General features: G+C 37.1%; 1 protein-coding gene across 2 annotated transcripts; it reads left to right on the top strand.

Annotated features, from left to right (window-relative positions):
* Nucleotides 1-861: 861 nt before the first annotated feature.
* rassf2a (Ras association domain family member 2a) lies at nucleotides 862-19,906 on the top strand. Of its 2 annotated transcripts, none has more exons than XM_065247373.2 (10): nucleotides 862-1,083; nucleotides 9,364-9,447; nucleotides 11,385-11,460; nucleotides 11,877-12,028; nucleotides 13,328-13,434; nucleotides 13,511-13,653; nucleotides 13,831-13,984; nucleotides 14,323-14,444; nucleotides 14,561-14,658; nucleotides 18,433-19,906. In XM_065247373.2, exons 2-10 carry the CDS (start codon nucleotides 9,395-9,397, stop codon nucleotides 18,500-18,502), a joined length of 975 nt encoding a protein of 324 aa, XP_065103445.1. In that variant the 5' UTR covers nucleotides 862-1,083; nucleotides 9,364-9,394; the 3' UTR covers nucleotides 18,503-19,906. The 2 variants fall into 2 exon arrangements, with proteins under 2 accessions (XP_065103445.1, XP_065103446.1); XM_065247374.2 differs by lacking the exon at nucleotides 862-1,083 and adding an exon at nucleotides 7,721-7,856.
* The last annotated feature ends 925 nt before the right edge of the window (nucleotides 19,907-20,831 follow it).

Below are 20,831 nucleotides of genomic sequence, written 5' to 3'. Positions count from 1 at the left end.
TATGACAAATCATAATGTCTCTTGTATTTTTCTGTGTACAATTCATTTAAGTTAATATCTGCAGGCGGGTGAAGCTATTTCTTTTAGAATTAGAGTTAGTTTGTATGTGAAGGCTTAATTTAGATGAGAATAAAATGTTTTGTCTATCTTATATCTGGTTAAATCATTTGGCATATCACTTTACACAGCTTACTGTCCTTTCACTAGCCAAAGCAGCATGTGTTGACCGTGACCGTCTGATTTAACACGATTAATCGCTGCTGTGACTGGATTAATAGACGCTTCAGTAAGGCAGCCAGAGAGAAAAAATGAGCAGATGCTAAAGAAAAAAGCAGGACAAGCAATTTACTGTTTGTTTTTACCATGTAGATAAACCTACAGGAAGAAATGGAAGTCTATACAAAAAGAACAAAATAAATATTTACAAATTTAAAGAAAAATCTACAACAAAACATTTTTATTTGTAATTCCGAGCTCAGTGTAGGCTTCATTAAATTGGTTTTTATTTACCTTTATTACCTTATACTGTAGTGCAATGGGTGGGAATTGGTGAGGGACTCAACAAACTTTTAACGTGGTCACAACAAGATGACTCAAAGTAGTTCGGATTTTTCTTACTTATGCCAAGCTGTTGAATATTTTAATGAGTAGAAATATATATTATATATATGTATATGAGTGAATAATGGGGGGGTCAAAAATGTTGATATCCGCTACTGTAGTGAAATTTCATTTGTGGGATTCCCCACAGTATTAAGCGCATATGTATTATCCATCACTAGAGGAGCCGCGTGAACAAAGGGGCGTCAGAGAGCGCGCTGATTGGCTGATCTGAGGTCTGAATAACAACAGATGGGGTATTCCTCTCACTCCCCCCTTACATCCTCGATTGTTTCCAATGTGAGCACACGAACGAACCGGTACTGGTTGGAGTAAAAGTGAACACTGGATCAGTCCTTGCACGGTGAAAATGTTGAGGAGACCGTTTGCTGTAGATATTATCCACCGATAAGATAACAACGCCTCCAAAATCTGTTAGACGCGCGTCGTGACATCTGGGAAGCGAAGATCTACACCCGCGTGGTAAGAATGGATTTGTGTGATGTGTTTAAAATGGCATATTTGTTATGTGTTACTTTAAACTTACTCTCAATACTTACATAGATACTGAAGGATGGATGTGTTATAATGGCACGCGCGTTTGCAACTTTGCGTCGTGATGTGTAATATGATCAATTATATTTTACTGGAAATGTAATGCAATATTCAGGCGTCAGATTACGCTTCCGTCTGTACACTATTGTCGAGAGAATATTATACACCAGTGTTTAACAGTTTTATCTCCCAAAAGTCCTTGGGGAGAATTTGATAATCTGTGAGTTATGTTTTACCAATGAAAGTAACGATGCACTGAAGTGACTCGCCTGTCATTAGGGCGCGTGACCGCGTGTTGCCTCAGTTTATCCAAAGCATTTTGGAGAGCCATTTCTGTAGACAAAATTAAAACGTTGTCGTCATTTACACACCATGTCGTTCGTGTTTTTTCTCTCCTTTAGATACAGCACATAAGTAGACATTCATGCCCAGTGGCATAAATTTTATGACTTTTTTGCCATGGCTTATAGACTTTATTGGACGCACGATGTTGTGGTTACGCGGCTGAACCGAAGTGAACTTCCGGTCTGTATTTATTTATAGGTCTGGCTTGTGGCTAAACTGATCTCGGTAACAAATACCTTGTCAGAAATAAAATATTTCGTTTTGTTAAAGATGAGGAGAGATAACAAACATGTATAACAACTATGCTGAGAGGTTTGGGAGCCAGGCATAATTTCAAGTACCCGTAGTTAATATTGTTTTCATTATTTTTACACAGTAACATTAGTTCAGTGTAATAGTTCATATACATTAGATATGATATATGAACGAAGGTAATTTACATGTCATTTATGTCCCTTATTATCAGTAATAAACTACTTGTAAAAGGACTCTGTTGTTATTGATTCTATGTATAAGTTGACTGGTCCGAAAGTTGTGTTTAGCCCACAAATGCCGTGTGTTGATGTTTATGCTGCTCTGAAACTGTCTATTAATGAAATTTGCATTGTTTATTTTGAAAAGATCAGCCGTAGCATTCTCAAATATGTTATTTGGTAGAGTCAGAATTTGGCGTAAACAGAATGAGAACATGGATCCATCATGCCTTGTTACCACTGTGCAGGCTGGTGGTGGTGGTGTAATAGTGTGGGGGATGTTTTCTTGGCACACTTTAGGCCCTTTAGTGCCAATTTGGCATCGTTTAAATGCCACGGCCTACCTGAGCATTGTTTCTGACCATGTCCATCCCTTTATGATGTACCCATCCTCTGATGGCTACTTCCAGCAGGATAATGCATGTCACAAAACTCGAATCATTTCAAAATGGTTTCTTGAACATGACAAAGAGTTCACTGTACTAAAATGGCCCCCACAGTCACCAGATCTCAACCCAATAGAGCATCTTTGGGATGTGGTGGAATGGTTGCTTTTTGCCCTTGATGTGCATCCCACAAATCTCCATCAACTGCAAGATGCTATCCTATCAATATGGGCTTGTTGAATCAATGCCAAGTAGAATAAAGGCAGTTCTGAAGGTGAACACAGTATTAGTATGGTGTTCCTAATAATCCTTTAGGTGAGGTGAGAGTATATCAGTACATGACTTAGTTGGAAATCAAACCCACAACCTTTGCACCACACAATCATGGGCCACAGACAGAAATACATGACAACATAAAACTCTTAAACTGAAATATTTGGGCCCACACTTTGAGATATAGAGGTTGAGAGACTTGAAAGTAAGTGAGTTGTGGTTATAAACCACATATATCGTTTAAATAGGTCACCTCCAAACATGAAAAGCCTCTATTTACTTACCCTCATGCCATCCCAGATGTATATATGACTTAATTTCTTCAGTTGAACACAAGTAAATCATTTTATGTTACAATGCTGTCATCATTTTATCATCTTATATGGGGTTCAATAAAGGAAGTCATACTTGGATGGCATGGGATAAGTAAACTATGAGAGAATTTTCATATTTGGGTGAACTATTCCTTTAAAACCGTTCTTGTAAGGGCATTTGTCCTGATAAATCATACTGGATCCTTTTGTTGTTATAAAAACTGCAAGTTACTCAGTAGGTTACAGATTCAGTCTAACTGTAGTGCATGTTAGGATCTCAGTCAGATCTAAACATCACATTTTCCACTCCGCAGATTAAGAAGTAGCTGCGTTTTGTCTTCTGTCTCAAATTTCATAACTCCTCGGGGTCTCACATAACACAAAAACAGCAGTCATCTGTAAACACTTCACCAACTGTGATAGCTTGCGCAAGCTGGTGAACACATGAGAGAAGGACAGGAAGAAGAGAGGAAAAGGGATCAGACGTGCAACTTTTGACATTGTTGGACGAAGCTTGTTGTTGGATCGCAAGTGTTTTCCAGGTTGCCGCGGCGATTTAAACAATAGTCGAGCTGCTGTGTTTTTGTGTGATGCTGGTGGGGGAAGGAGAGCGACTTTCATGGTGTGTTTGTGTGATGGATGAAGGCCAGGAAACAGCGAGGGGAGATCTTGGCTAGGATCTTAAAGATAGAGGTTAATGTGCAGTTGCTTTGGAATCGACAACAGGGGGAACTTTCAAGCCAGTGGGAAGGAAAAGAGGAAAAGACCAGTGGATGAACAAAAATATGATGAAATAATTCACATAGCATTTGTTACAGAACATGGAAATACAAGCAAAGACACAAAAATGGAAATCTATATATAGGGATACTTTGAAAATATGGAATGGTTCTGGGTTTTTTAATTATATGTGGAAAGTTCGGGTGGTTTGTGGACCACGGCTGAATCCCTACTGTCTGTAGCACAAACCCCAACTCTGTGGCACATATGTTCAGACAACACAAGTTCAAAAGCACCAGGCAGTCTGTGGTTATCAAACATGTAATTATACATAATTAGGCACATTTGTAGACGTCGATCTTTAGAAAGGCCAAAAAACACAGTGTGTAAAAATAGTCTTCATGTTCTTATTCATGAATGTTTCATAGACTCATCTGACACATTTAATGCTAGACTGCATAGCTGCATGAGCATGGAGATTAGAGACCGACCGAAACTGATTTTTTTTAAACCTGTACCAAATTTGGACGCTTATGTGCCCGATAACTGATATGCTGACCCGAATTTTATTTACTGTTATACTATTGTTTTAACAAACCCTTATAATAATAACAATCACTTCCTCTTTGCATACAATGTAATAAACAGAGGGGTCTAAAGAGTGAAGAACAATAATAATTTAATGAAAAATATCACTGAAATAATAAATTGTCAGGAAAGTAACAAACAAAACAGCTTATGTGTCATTGGATTTCTTAACTGATATTTTATGTCAGAAAAATTAATATTTTGTTATTATAGATTATAAAATGGCTGTTGACAAAGTGCTGTTTATTTATGCTTTTACTTATGCATTAACTGTATCAAACTGCGACAGCTCGCGGAGGTAATAAATAATTAATTCATATCCACAGACATTTATTTGGATGTTTTTAGCAAAATAATGTTTATCTGGTAAATGTTAATGTAACTTAGGGTAAAACTTGTTAAAAGTTAGCTACATGTGGTGGCTGTGCTTAAAAAAAATATGAATGTGATTTTACAAGGCTAATAAGCATAAATAACAAAAAATAATTTAATTCAGCTTTTTTAATTCCACCAAGCATTCATTCATATCTGTTTTATTCATGTAAACCACGTCATTGGGTATAGGATTTGATGGATCAGTTTTCGTGACTCTGTGATAGTGTTGTAGTCAAGACCACCTAAACTGAGACCAAGTCATGACCAAGACCAAGACAGGCCGAGACCGAGACAAGACCAAGACTTTAAAGGGTCGAGTCAAGACCAAGACAGGCAGAGACCAAGTCAAGACCAAGACCATTGCAAGTCACTCCATTAAAACACTTATGATAAAATGTGGAATATGCATATGATTAGGCACTTCTTGTCTGTGTGTGTGTGTGTGTGTGTGTGTGTGTGTGCGTTTGTGTGTGTGTGTGTGTGTGTACCTGGTAATTATCACGTTGTGGGGACCAATTGTCCCCACAAAGATAGGAATACCAGTGTTTTTGTTACCTTGTGGGGACATTTTGATGTCCCCATGAGGAAACAAGCTTATAAATCAAACAAGATGATGTTTATTGAAAATCTAAGGTCCATGAAAGTTTTTTGTGATGGTTGGGGTTAGGGAATGGGGCAGGTAAGGGCAATAGAATATACAGTTTGTATGGTATAAAATGCATTACGTCTATGGAATGTCCCCAAAAAAAACATGGAAACCAGAATGTGTGTGTGTGTGTGTGTGTGTGTGTGTGTGTGTGTGTGTGTGTGTGTGTGTGTGTGTGTGTGTGTGTGTGTGTGTGTGTGTGTGTGTGTGTGTGTGTGTGTGTGTGTGTGAATGCCATCAGAGAAGTTGATAAAATAATCAAAGGCATTGCAGATATGTGGGAACTTATCTTTGTCTATAAGCAAATAAAAGTGAACAAACACCAAAGAGCTGAAATCAACTTAACCATTTATTCTGAACTGTCCTTCAATGGCTTGCCATCCACAATGCAGGTGTTTTTAGTAATAAAATGTAGAAAAATTGTCATTGGGAGAAACTTAAACATTGCTTAAACAATGCCAACATCATATGCATAAAATTAATGATAAAAATTAATGATTTTGGTCTTGACCGGTCTTGAGATAAAATTCCGAGTCCTCTTTGTCTGAGACCAGGATGAGACCGAGTAAAAATGCGGTCGATTCCAAGACGAGACCAAGACCTTTAAAAAGTTCTTGAGACCGAAACCGGTCTAGAAAACTACAACCGTACCATGTGAGTTTGTCTCAATTTTTTAGCCAAGCTGCATACAATGCATATCCAACATTTATAACACGTCTCATCTGTGCATTAATGTCAGTTATGTTTAATAAGTTGATTAATTAAAGCAAAGTAAGTATACTCAAAATCCTTTTAGTGAAGTCACGTCACTCCGCCGTCATATTTGCTGTGCAAATGGCCACAAGATGGTGGCGTTTATCGGTCAATCCGATTTTACAAAACCGATATCCGATAATGGGAAAATGCTTAAATATTGGGAAACACATCTGTCATTCTCTAAGGCCCTGTTTACACATACATGGTTATTTTGAAAAACTGAGACATTTCCCTTCGTTTGCACCCTTCGTTTACACGCAACTGGAGAACTCTTTAGGCAGCCAACGTCACATTATGCGCCAGAGCTCGCACCTACGTCAAAAGTGTGACCTTGTTAAAAGAGGAACAGGAAGTGATTCATAGCTGTTTTCGGGATTCTGATTGGCTTACATGGGCTTGAGCTTCTCGTTACACTATATATACACGGGTACGTGTCAATGAACACTTTTCTGAAGACTGACATGTGTGGACAAAGTTATTTTTGAAACCATAGAGGTTGAAATGTCCGTTCATGAAAATAGCCGCCTACGTGTAAACGTATTCTAAAAGAGATACGTGGGAATTTCAATTGACTGCTGCATGTTAGAGCAACACAATGTCTAAATTTGCATTTGTCCATGTATTGTAAAGGTGGTGCATATGTGCGACCCTGTTTGTAAAATCCAGGCTAAAGTCTCATAATTTAATTATGAGATTAGAGCCTCAAATTTGATTTCACATTGATTTCAATCTTTGACATTTTCTTACTCAGTCAATATTAAATAATACATGAAGGTTATATTTTCACAGAATATGATGTATACATTATGGTGTATGATTTTACTGTAAATCATAAAAAAATGACTTTAGCTGGGTTTTCACAGATTGGGTCACATTTTCCTTACCGCTAACTGAACTGAAGAAACTAAATGGTTGGAACTTGATTGTTTTTTTCCTGGAAAATAATCACCTTTGTTTACTTAACTTTTTGATCTGAATGTAGTACATCCTCTAGTCAATACTAGATATCTCTAATGCCCAATATCTTCTGTCTGTGACTTTTGATGTGTATTGCAGCCTAATAGCTCTAACATTGATCGTCTATCGTCCTGACAGGACTTTCTTTAAGATTTGAAATATTAATGTAAGAATAAGCAGCTCTGGGTCGATTGGTATTGAATATTTTATCATCTCATGATTGAGCGCAGTAAGGCGTGTGTGAAAAAGATGTGGGCGGAGCTATGCACAAGCTCACAATTATACATACTTTAATGAACACACCGGGTCAAAAGATGGTGATGCTGATAAGTTTGTACATGCCCCTACAAAACCAAGACCCTATTGTCGGATCGTGGGATAATGTTCTTGTAAAATGATAATCGTGTGGGAGTTTTGTTGTGGGCTGAATGGGGGCATTACCGGACCTGTGGTCCATCTGGGGTTTACTCGGACAGCACCTGTGCTCTTTGTGTGTATCGAATAGGTTACATGCACAGTAATCACTTGCATTGTATGCACTCATATCTTATTCCTCTAAAGTGATTTTAGAGGGCGTAAAGGTGATATACGAGAGTGGATGTGTGTGTATAAATGTGCATGATGTGTGCATAAAAAAATCCATAACTTGAGACAGACAGAAAGAGGGGGAGGGAGTGGGAGAGATTACAATGCAAGCAACATTAGGGAAGTTTGAAATTTAAAGCCTCATACCAGTTTCCGCTGTGCAAATCAGAAAGAGGAAGAGTTTAGAAAAGCAAAGCACTTGATCTGCATGTCACACGGGTTCAACGCTTGCTCAGCCTTAAAGACCACCAGCTGCGAGACCCTCGTGTCTACCAGAGAGACGGTACAGATATGTTTATTATTATCTCAACATCGATAGTCAGGAAATCATAGATATTGTTTTGCAAATTGAGATCGCCATGAAGCTAAGCACTTCTAACGATAGATTATAGCTGTGAAGGGATTGTTTTCAGCAGCTTTTATGTCGTATAATGATGTTATGGTTAAAAATAGCAGTTGTCGGCAAGTGTCTCACATTTCTTTGAATAATGAGCCCATTTATACTTCAACACTGTTATAAAAGTTGTGAAATGAAGGAATAGGCAGATTGTGTCCTTTGAATGTCATTTAACATTTATATTAAGCTAATCCGACTGACAAGTGTGAATATGTGTAAAATCACATGAATAAATATCATGGTAACACTTTACAATATGAACATGAACTAACAATGAGCAATAAACTTTTTATCATTTGTTAATCTTTATTAATGCCAATACAATCAATTGTTCATTCATGATGCATTAACTAATGTTAACAGATACAATTTTGGATTTTTAATCTATATAAGTAAACACTGAAATTAACATGAACTAATATTAAGAAATGCTGCAGAAGTGTTGTTCACATTACCCATATTATGTTAGCTGACTAACCAATGTTAACTAACACAACCTTATTATAAAGTGTTACCAATATCATTTAAAAGAAGAGCTTGTAATATTAAAGTGAATGGTTTTGGCACCAGAGGCATAGTGATTAATGTGAGTAGTTATTATAACAGCGGGGTAACAGTAGTCCTGTTGTCCCGCACCTGTCCCTCCAGCTGGTTAGGAAGGAAGTCTTCAGTAGCACATTGGCCATGACGTGCCAGGGGAACCTCCAAACATCAGGATATTTGTCTGGCACTGTTTAACAGTTTTATTTAATGTGTTGTACTGTTTGAGGGCCAAACGTATCTTTATAGTTTAGGGATTTTTATGTTATTATTTATTGCTTTAAAAAAAAAAAACAGTTCTGGAAAGATGTTTTGTCACCCTTTTACAGGGTAGTTCTCTTTAAAGGAACCACATGACCATTGAATTCTGTCTGTTAAGGAAGTAATGCAAATGTGTGGATAACTTCTTAAGTGTGACATGCTATACAAAAACCTCATGTTTATTGAGAGGTAGCATGCAGTAAGTTATCAAATTAACCAGAATTTTTATTTTATTCCCGTCTTGAAAAACTTTGTGGCTGATACCTCCAGGCTGTAGTTATTGCACTATTCTGGTCACATCCTCATGAATAGTTCACTTTCAGCTGTGTAGCCGGTAAATGTTAGCTGCATCATGTGAGTTTGCATGACAGGACAGGCCTTTCTTATCAAGAGATATCAAAAAATACACAAGCCAGACTGACTAAGGGGTGTGAAATATACAGAAATGCTCTAGCTGTTTTAAGAGTTTGTTGCTCGGTCTTACAGAAACTTCTCTCTCTTTCTCTGACCTACATTTTAGGAGAGCTCATTTTTTGATGTTAAATGAAACCGATCTTTTAAATTCAGCTTTCTTTCTCTCTTTCTTAACTAGAGTTTTTCCATGCAATCGTGGCAGGAATAAAATGGAAGACAGGAATGACGGAGTGCGACTTGGAGAGAACAAATTCATCAGCAAGTGAGTATAAATCTTACAGGAAATGCTTGAGCATTAGGTATCACTTAACTTAACATCTGTTAGAAATAGTTTACTTGAACCTAGAAAAAAATCATCATTATACTAATTTTACAGTATATACATTTTATTAAACCTTTTTTTTTGGAACACAAAACTTTTTGGAAAGTTAGTGAATGTTTCCAAATTCACATTTGCTTTGGTTATTTGTATGTAATAAAGAACAGCATCATCATCCTTTCAATTTGTTTTCTTATGCTCCACAGAAAAAAGTTATATTGAAATATCACTTTAAAGGTCACCTAATATAACACATTTTCAAGATGTAATATTAGACTCAGGTGTCCCCAGAGTGTGCCTATGAAGTTTACATCCAAAAACCCTATAGATAATTTATTATACAATGTTGCTTCCCTTCCCATTTACCTTTACAGTTATTTATACAGAAAACATACACAGTTTTTAATAAGACAGTCATCTTACTTTATAGTTTATAATGAATATGTGGTATTGCATTTTGTAAAGAAGATTTTAAATAGAAACTATGACCTAACTGTGGTCTTTGGAAGATTGTGGGCAGGGCTTGCGGAAATTGATGTCAGCTTGCTCAGAAAATGGTCTGAAATGGCACACTGTGACAGTAGGTACTGAATTAGATGAAGTGACTACTCATTGGCTGTTTAAAAAGTGGGTACTATAGACCCCTTCAAGGTTTGTAAACATTGAATGACTATCGGGTGCGCGCGCAGCATGGGGTCAAACTGTTCATACCATTTAGGCTTTCCAGTTAAATCTAACAGGGCTGAAAAATGATGACTTACCTGAAATGAAGTGAGCACTACAAACATAAGCCTCTTTGATCTTTGCATTGTCCCAGTCTGCACGTTTAATTGCTTGCAGCCACAGATGTTGTATTTTTTGTTTTTGAGATTCTGCAGGAATCCCGAAAAACTTAATGGCAGACCTGGTGCGATTTTCAAAGCCCACAACGCAAGTGGGCAATTTTGAAAATACCGAATAATACACAACTCAATCTGCTGTAATGACTTTTCTGACCCCGAAATGCGCAGTGGGAACCGCCTGTGACGTGAACTGTGAAGGGGTCAGTCTATATAGTATGACTATGAATAGTATGAATGAATTTAGACGTACTACATCCACCATGTTGATACATCACGTGACATACGTCGTCATAACAACAAGTTAGTCAAGGGACAGCTTTGTAATGTATTTGCATTTGACTAGAGCCGCGTTATCGCTTTTGGACATTTTTGAATAACACAACGCATTTCCATTTTAATTCTTCGTTGGATAACTCCTCCCGGGGGCTCATGGGATAGTAAAGGGTCCATCGAATGAATACTTCGGGATCTTGCCGAAGGTAGTAGGTTATTCGGGTACTTTTCCCCTACTGTTTTTGGAACAATATGAATTCGGACATACTACTCACCTCACCTACTGGTTTTCGCCTACTATATAGTATTGAAGTAAGCAGTATCATATCAAATCATATGAGGTGACCTTTAATAACAAATTACAAATAGATCAGTAAAAATTTTTAGAGGATTTAATCATTTTTTAATAATTACAATAATTAATAAATAATACCACTTCCCGTTTAAAATAGGTTTTAAAGGTGCCATTGTAAAGTTAATAAACACTGTAAAAAATATTTATTGCTTCAACTTTAAAATGTAAGTTACCTGGTTGCTTTAAAATATTTAGTTCAAAGAATATTAGTTTACTTAAAAAAGTTTGACTGTAAAAACTAATACTTATAAGTTGAAAATTTTAAGGCAACCAGGTAACTTACGTTTTTAAGTTGAACCAACTTTTTTTAACAGTGATTGAACTTTATCTGATTTTTAAGACACCCTTTGACACAATAACTTTGACTTTTTAAAATATTTAGTTGTTAAGCAATGTTTTGTGTTTCTCAGGAGCAACATTTTGTCGCATTTAAAGACCTACAATCTTTATTATGAAGGGAAGAACCTGCAGCTACGACACAGAGAGGTAAGAAAGATTTTAAACATCCTTTCCTGTGGAAGGTGGGGTGTTTTTGACCCCTTCTGTGCCTGCTCAATTATTTACTGTTCTCTGGGGTGTAATAACTGTCTGTGACTGAAGGAGGTGTGGCTGGGGTGGGGGTGATCTTGTGGATCTGCTTTTGTGTCTCTAAATGCAGTTTGCAGGTGCTTTGGCTGTGTGTCAGTTTTAGATCTGCATTATTTATTTATCCCTATTTTTTCAACAAAGTAAAACGTGAGATATTTTTAACCTAATAAGCTAACATTTAATGTTGTCTGGGTTTTTTTGTTTGTTGACATAACTGAACTTTGTTTTTAAATAGCCAGATATAATGGTCACTTGTTGTATTTGGTATAACAGCATTTTAGTATGAATATTATTTGTGTGTATTTACGTTACAGGAAGAGGGGGAGTTGATCATAGAAGGACTTCTCAATATCTCGTGGGGTTTGCGTCGACCAATCAGGCTACAGATGCAGGACGACCACGAGCGAATCAGACCACCTCCCTCCTCGACCTCCTGGCACTCAGGCTGCAACCTGGACAACCAGAGGTCAGACAATAAACCAAAAACACAGAGATAACATATTTAAATGAGGTCATTAGCATATAATAATAGGAGCATCAAAGTTTGATTTCAATCATTATTTTCAACCTTTGATGTGACCTTACTCAGTCAATATCAAAAGATATCAAGATTATATTTTCACAGAATGTTCTTTACAATATTTTGGATGATTTTATGTAGAAAACCATAAATCCCAAAAAGTCACGTTCATAGTTCTTAGACCTTCATATTATAGCAGCACAAACACTGTAAGCCTATTTTGTTTGTTGCCATAGCAACTGTATCCTTGTGGTGATCATGCCTAGTAGCTATAAATAATACAATTTGTATGGTTTTGTTTCTAGATTCTTACCTATTTTTGTACTCATGCTTAATATAAATAAGGTGGTTATGGATTCATATCTGAGTATTTCTGAACAGAATTATGTTTGCTAAACAGAAATAAAATAGTCCAGGCGATGTGGGTTAATAGAAAGGATAATGTTATCTTAACAGTCTGTTTCCAAAATCACTTTTGAATCCAGATTTAGTTTGTTGGGATATGGCAACAGACTGTGACTGGAATGCTGATTGAAAACATTTCTTTGTCCAAAAACAATTTGATTTTGCACGATTTCATACTGTTAATGGCTATAATTTAGATGAAAAAAGATTAAGCAGTCATGATGATTTCATATTGAAGGTGGACCATATCTGTTTCCCAGAAAAGGAGATGATGCTCGTGGGAACATTTCTTGTCTGCAAAAGTTCCTGTTTTAAGTCTTGCTCATCTGGCAGTTCAACCAATGTAGCCTAGTTACCGGTGTCCACAAGGATAACGTTATGAGCTTCTTTAGCAAGAAGATTCAGATTAAAATAAGTTCAGATGTATAAAGAGAGATCATATAATCACAGATTGTTTAAAGGGTTCAACCAAGTTCATCACAGATTTTTGCCTGAGATAAAAGACAGGGAGGGCTGAAGCCCATTAAATTGGCTCTAGCAAAGCCTAAGAGATTTATTATACATTCATACACCATTTGTACTACTTCCTACCACATGTTTACTTATGCATTAAAATGCTTTTATTGTTTGCAAGTTGCTTTTTCAGGGGTGTGTTTTCAGCAAAAAGTTATATAAAAAAACATTTAAATTCCTATAGTGAATACATCATTAAATATGTTCTTTACAATCCAAATGGTAATGAACACATAGATTTTGATATCAGTCAGCTTTTCTCTGTTCTGTATTGTGGATGTTAATGTTGTGGCCAAATCTTTAAGTTCTGCATTATCTATTCTTTAGCCAGGAGGGTCAGAAACAGACTCCGCCTCAGGTGGAGGTCACACCTCCAGAGGACCAATCAAGCAACGGCACAACACAACATCACGCAGAGGAGAATGAAGACGAAGGTACATTATATTCATTAAACACTATATGTGTGCCTCACTTATTTCTATTTCATCTTCTGTGTTGTCTTTCTGTCAGAGGAGTGTGACATCTCCTCTCAGCTTCTCCGAACCAAAAGTGATGCTGGTGTGCTGAGGCGGGGCAGGAGACGGTCTCCTAGCGACCAGCGGCGAATCAGAAGGCACAGATTTTCCATCAATGGTCACTTTTACAACCACAAGGTAACGTGAGAAGATTTTCTCTTTGTGTCGGGGGTGTTAGCGGATAGAAAATATTATTAGCTAAATTTAAATAGAATGGAAAGTGATACCTTGATAGAAAGACAAACATGTATGTGTTTATAATTGTTAAAGCATCTGAGATGTGATATCTTTTTCCTTTTTCTGTCTCTTGTGCAGACGTCTGTTTTCACGCCTGCATACGGTTCTGTAACTAACGTACGGATAAACAGCTGTATGACCACGCCACAAGTGCTGCGAGTTTTACTGAACAAGTTTAAGATTGAAAACAGCCCAGATGACTTCGCCCTTTATCTCGTTCACACCAGTGGAGGTTAGCGGTTTGCCTTTTATACTCCTGTTTTAGATATGACTTGACTTTGCAACGCTGTATCGCCATCTAGTGGACAGAGGACAACAAAACACTACAATTGTAGTGAAAGCAACATTCACTATTATCAGTATTCCTAATCACTATTAAACCTGAGATTTAAACAAAACCATCTAGCAACCAAACAGTCTAGAAACCACATAGCAATGCCTTGGAAACTATTAACAAAATTCTGGCATCATGGTGTCAGTTTTGCAAAGGCATGCAGGATTAAGATTTTTTTTTTAGATAAATGCACAGCCTGTACATAAAAAATACTAACTTATATATTTGTGTTTCAGAGCGTGTGAAGTTGAAGCGTACAGACTACCCATTAGTGGTAAGAATAATTCAGGGCCCGTGCGAGCAGGTCTGCAGGATATTTCTAATGGAACCTGACCTAGGAGAAGAGATCCCTTATGAAGTGAGCGTGTTTCAGATTTTATTATTTTATTCATGATTTAAATTGTGGTATTACAAAACGATTTTAAACACTTTTTTGAGTTTTTTTTTGACAGCAGTTGCTTTTCACTTCACTAGGTGGCACAATACATCAAATTTGAGATGCCTGTTCTGCAGAGCTTTATCACCAAACTGAAGGAAGAGGAGGACAGGGAGGTGCAGAAACTAAGAAGCAGGTATTTTTCGGATTTTTTTATAAACAAGACATACAAAGAGTAAATTAATGATTGGAGAAACAAAGCTTGCTAAAGCTTTTAGTCAAATGTTTTTTCAAAATAGTTAATAATTAACTTTTATGAGAGCTTACAGGGATAGTTTGGGCAAAAATGATATTAAACCCATCAAGTTGTCCGAGATGCATATGTCCATCATTTTTCAGACAAACACATTTTTAATTAATGTCTTAGATCTTTCAGTTTATAAAATATAAAGATATGGAGTCCACCTCCTTCAAGTCCAAAAAATGTCCATCCTCCTCAAAAGTAATCCAAGCGGCTCCAGGGGGATAAACCAAGGCTTCTGAGGGTAATCCCTGCGGTTTTGTTGTAGAAATATCCATATTTTAAACTTTATAAACGAAAATAAATAGCTTCCAGTATTGCTGGCATCTTAGTCGCGTCCCCATTCAGGAGAGAGTATCAGCGTAGTGTACGCACTTTTTTTAGTGACGTATATCAAATGTGGAGGGCGGAGGCACAGAGTAGCAGCAAAGAACAAACTGCGTACACTCTCATCTAAATCTTTATATTTTCTAAACTGAAAGATCTAGGACATTTTCTTGTAATAATAACTGAAAAAGTGTTTGTCTGAAAAATAATGGACATATGCATCTCGGACGGCTTGAGGTTGAGTAAATAATGGGTTTAATATCATTTTTGGCCAAACTATTCCTTTAATGGGATAGCTCACCCAAAAATGAAAATTTCTGTGATCATTTACTCACCCTCATGCTGTTACAAACCTGTGTTTCTTTGTTTTAATGAACACAAAAGAAGATATTTTGAGGAATGTTTGTAACCAAACCTCTCATGAGCCCCATTAAATTTTAACTTTAAATTTAAACTTTAAAGTTCAAATGCTGAGGACATCTGCTGGTCAAATGTAAAAATGCAATGGAAAATTTCTAGGTGACACATTAAAGGCAGTGTATCTGATTTAGAAAAATGCTGTCGGTAGCCAACTAACACTGAAATCATGATCCCACCCTCCATTCAAATCGCCTTCCAAAGTCACGCCTCTTTCAAAACATCTCATGTCTCATCCACCAGTGAGAAAACTTTGCAAGTGCAATAAATAAATAACCAACATAAACAACTGTTTAAAATCAGAATTAGTTAAAGCATGGTTTCAGTACTGTAGACGAAGTAGTATATCGTTACGCTAATTCGTAAAGAAACACAAACTTCATAAGCAACACAATGTTTCATCAAAGTAGAATATCTGAATCCATCTCAATTCAAAAATATCACGTACCTACCTTATAGGGTGGCCATTCGTGCCAGTTCCTCCGGACACGTCCCGAATATGTTTTCGGGTTCGTTCTCCGGAAGTCGCGTTGCTCGACCGCATATGTCATCAAGGTTTAAAGCAACCGTTACATTTCAAGGTATGAATGAAACTACAATGATTGTATGTCTTAAAAGAAATGAATCTTAATTTTCTAATGTATTTTAACTGAAATGTGAGAATCTCTATGACGTATGCGGTCGAGCAACGCGACTTCCGGAGAACGAACCCGAAAACATGTTCGGGACGTGTCCGACGGAACTGGCACGAATGGCCACCCTACTACCTTACCAAAAGAAACACTGCCCTTCAAGACTCTTTGCCTCCTGCAGCTTTTTGCTTCTCGTGGTAAAGCAGTAAAGTTACTGATATTAATTTTGGTTTTGCTCTCTGCTGATCCAGAAGGTTTGTCGGTGTTGTTTCAAAAAATTTATTTTGTTTTGTGGCTCCTGTGCAAGTTGTCAATTCAGCAGGAAAGTTGAGATGGTTCTCACTGCAGAACACAACATTCAGGGGGCAGGGTTGGATCTAGATCCAACTCCTCCCACTTTATATACTTTGTTCCACCAAATGAACCAGTATATTTGCATTGTTGCAGCCCGACATTAGTTGCAACCTGTAGTCGTCATTGTTTGCTCTTATCAATTTAAGTGTACGTTTGATTAATACTATTAGTCGAGAAAGATTCATAATTTAGAAAGTATCACAGTTAACGTTAGGTGTAAGGGGAGGTAAGGACACATGATATCACTGAAGGGATTTATTTGAACATTATCCCACTTTTTACACAGCTATTCCTATACGAGTAAATATAAAAACAAATTTATTTGATATCTTTTATTAGCAAATTAAAAAAAAAGTAAACCATCTACGAGGGAAAACTGTTTCCTAATGGCTGTAAGCAAAGACGCGTTAAAACAAGTTCAAAGTCCATACAAGATAAACATTCAATTTATTAATTTTTAAATAACATGCCATAGCCTATATATTTAAATAATCATGCATATTTATACTGTATCCATTCATAGGTCGTAAACTGCATGTGGTAAGATTACTCGTAGTAGGCTTACCCGAAATGTTTTACTCCAAAACATTATAGCAAAAAACTTACATTTCAAAGGCACTACTTTTATTGTAGTCATAAGTAAAGTTCATTTTTATGTCAAAAGAATAACTTAATTTAGTTACGACTTAATGCGGAAATGGTAACGCAGCAACACGTGTATGATGTGTCTTGTGGTAAAACTGCCGACCAATAGGATCTCTGGATCAGAATCCAGCTCCGCCCCTGGATCTGATCCAACCCCGCCCCCCGGATGTCGTGTTCTGCAGTGACGGTACATTCACACAGGGCGTAAGCATTAACGCTTAACGGAAGGCTTGTCTGAAGCGTGGCCAACAGCCAATCACTGTGGCCGCAACACAAGCTCCGGTCTTCCATAAACGTAATTGGCTGGCTCTGCCTAGGTTATTTGCATAAGGCGATATGATTGGCTGACGCACGCGTTGCCGCTTGAAAAGTTGAGAAATGTTGAAAAGTTGAAAACTGACGCGGCGCCGACAGATCCACAATTCAGTTCGCCAACGCTTGACGTCACCCATTAAAAGTGAATGGGAAGCGTCAACGCTTACGCCCCGTGTGAATGCGTCATGAGGCGCTACTGGGAAAGTTTGCCATTCTCTCTCTGTTTAGGTGAACGCGCTGATGACGTATGGTGTCTGCGTGAACAGGTTGCGCAGTGGCATATGCAAAACACTTTTACAGATGAGGGGCATGCGAAAATTGTATGCGTCCAACTATTGCGTTTGGTTTGAGGTCAATGTTTTGTTGAATTTTTTTGGTCCTACGCCTTTAAAGGAGTAGTCCACTTTAGAGATGGGGTCCATTGACTTTTTATAGTAGGAAAAAAATACTATGGAAAGTCAATGGACCCCATCTATAAAGTGGACTACTCCTTTAACACATGACATATATTTATAAAAATACATTTAGACATCTTTACATAGTGATTGCTATCAGGATGTGAGGAGACTTTTAACCAGTATAACTAAAATGTTTCTAGATCAAATCAAATACCCTGCCTTTAACTTATATTAGAATATTTAAGAACCCTCTACATCCATATGTACATATGTTACTAAATACATATATCTTATTATACGACTGTTCTTTCTAGTTCGAATCTGATTGGCTAAGAGCCCTTCCCAGCTGTGTGATATTCTACTTATATCATAACAGTAAGCGCTTCACTGGCCTGCTCACAGCCGTGATGATAGAGCTAAATCACACTCCTACTCTAGCAATATTGCTTAAATCTTTGCTAATTTCTATTGACAATTTATACATAGGGCAATCTTTATCTTTTATTTCTCTACTCTCAAAATAATTGTGGTTTTATATACTACAACATCATCTCTTTGTGTCTCTTTCTTTCTCTCTCTAGATACAAATCCCTGCGATATATCATCGAGAAACAGCTGCAGTGTTTACCTGAAGGTTCCACCTGTATATGAAGAGCACTTCACCTTCCCTGTTTTCTTTAGCACTCCTGTTTCTTATCGTTCTCTCTCAAAGCACATGTTTCCTCTTCATGTTAATGCTCATAGACAGAATTACTTCAGCACAGTCCGCCCTAAACGACTCCCAGTCTGAACCACTAATGTGCATTGAATCGATATTTGTTACAATGACAATATGTTGACCGACGTTAATGGACGGTACACCTTGTTATATGAAATTGATTGTATATTTTTCTCTCTGTATTGTTGCATGAATTGGTGCTAAAGCGAATCACATACAGGTACAAGAGTATAAAAGCACATTCCAATAATCCAGGGAATTTCTTGATCCAGTTAGGACTAGAAATGGAAATTATAATGACGAGCACAAGTTAACAAACATGAGTGCTGACAACTGCAGTACATTCATCTGGCTAAAGACCCCATGAAATCTCAAATGCAAATGTTTTTTTAAGCAATCAGTAATTTATACGTCACAGTCATAAACCATGATTGTAGATGGCATTAGGGGAGGGGCATTCTCAACCTAGAAGAGCATCTGATTGGACAAAAATCTGCAAGATTTTGATTTCATGGGGTCTTTAATCTTTTTTTTATTTTCAAGTCAAGAGTGGTTGATTTGGCAGACCCTGTCTGTCAAATCTAATTGTGAAATTAGGAGCATCAAAGTTTGATTTCATTCATTGATTTCAATCTTTTTGACATGGCCTTACAAAGTCAATATTAAAGATATCAAGGTTATATTTTAACAGAATGTACTTTACATTATGTAAGATGATTTTATGTAGAAAACTTTAACCCGCCCTAAAAAAATGACTTTTGCTGGGTTTTTACAGGCCGTGTGCTTACTGAGCCAATCTGTTATATCTTATAGCTGTCTAAACAGCAATCCTTGTATAAATGAGGCATATGCATATACTTGTAAGCCGACTGCAAACACTTTTGATCCCAGTTGACCAACGTCTCATTTAGACAGTGATTTACAAACCCCTTTTGTACCAGAATGGTAATAATGGTCTGTATAGATTGAAGTACTCTTTGCTGAGGTATAAGACTGTGAATTTAAAGCATGATTGAGATCAAACTGATGAAGCGCCGCAAGGGGAATGTAGGATCTGAACACTGTTCGGATGTTTGTATGTATGTGGGTTAGGGTGACTAGTATGTATTTTTGGGTACAGCAGGAGGAAAGCGTGGATATAGTTGCTAACAAGTTAATTTTTTTACATTTTGACAACTCTCATTTATTTACTGATCGCTGTGTTGTCATTGTTGCTATGTTAAGATACAGTTTGATATCTGGCATGATTTTAGTCTATTATAATGCTACTGAAATTGTAAAACTGAGATTATGATGATACTTATATTTAAATAAAATGTCATCAGAAACTAACTACATTGAATTTGTACATCTAGCAACTCATTTCATGTATCTGGCAGACACTTCATCAGTATGTTTGTTCCTTGGGAGTCAAACCTATGGCCTTTTACGCTACTAGTTCAAACAAAACTAATTCATCTACAGGAACAATTAGTAGCCTACGCACTGCAAAAGTATGCTGTTACATGTCATATGCACTACAAATCCAAAATGCAAACAAGCTTATATCCAATTCTTTCTAACTGAATACATTATTATTCAATTCAATTATTATTTTAGCATACTATAAAGTCTGATATTAAATGTGTTCTCGGTTTGTAACACCACAGAAAATGGGATATTAAAGCAGCAACACCAAAGAGTTTTTTTTACCTTAAAAATAAAGTTTCCAAACAAGTTTTAGTCATTCATCCACTCGAAACCGGGTGAACGGCACTTTCACATTCGCTTTGCAGCCCTCTATCGGCCAAAACCGCACTAAAGAAGTTTCCAACCGTCGAGTCGCGGTCCTGTAGTTCGAGTGAAAACTACAAAAACTTGCTTTACGGCAGACCTACAATCTAATCAGAGCCAGCTTTGCTGCAGTATTTACAACAGTGGTAATGGACAATTACGCTTCTAACCTGTAGGGGGAGCAAAGAGCAAAAACTCTTTAGTGTTGCTTTAACTACACTCTAAAAACAAATGGTGCCAAATAGCACTAAAAGTGGTTCTTGGCTCGTAATCATAGAGGAACCATTTTTAGGACTATATAGCACCTGTGAAGCACCAATAAAGAACCATACGGGGGTCATATAGCACCACATATGGTTCTACATAGCACCTTATGGTTCTACAAAGGTGCAACACAGGTACTTCATTGGTGCTATATGGCACTTAAAATGGTTCCTCTATAATTACGAACCAGGAACGACTTTTGGTGCTATTTAGCACCGTTTGATT

This window comes from Paramisgurnus dabryanus, chromosome 11 (assembly GCF_030506205.2).
Source record: "Paramisgurnus dabryanus chromosome 11, PD_genome_1.1, whole genome shotgun sequence".
Taxonomy (NCBI): domain Eukaryota; kingdom Metazoa; phylum Chordata; class Actinopteri; order Cypriniformes; family Cobitidae; genus Paramisgurnus; species Paramisgurnus dabryanus.
Note: the sequence above shows the minus strand (reverse complement) of the source record. Positions and strands in the feature narration are given on the sequence as shown.

Excerpts from the sequence above, each read along its gene's own strand:
- rassf2a (XM_065247373.2), top strand. The coding sequence starts at position 9,395 with ATGGAAGACAGGAATGACGGAGTGCGACTTGGAGAGAACAAATTCATC. Across the intron at positions 12,029-13,327 it reads TGCAACCTGGACAACCAGAG|CCAGGAGGGTCAGAAACAGA; the intron begins GTCAGACAATAA and ends TCTATTCTTTAG. Across the intron at positions 14,659-18,432 it reads GTGCAGAAACTAAGAAGCAG|ATACAAATCCCTGCGATATA; the intron begins GTATTTTTCGGA and ends TTCTCTCTCTAG.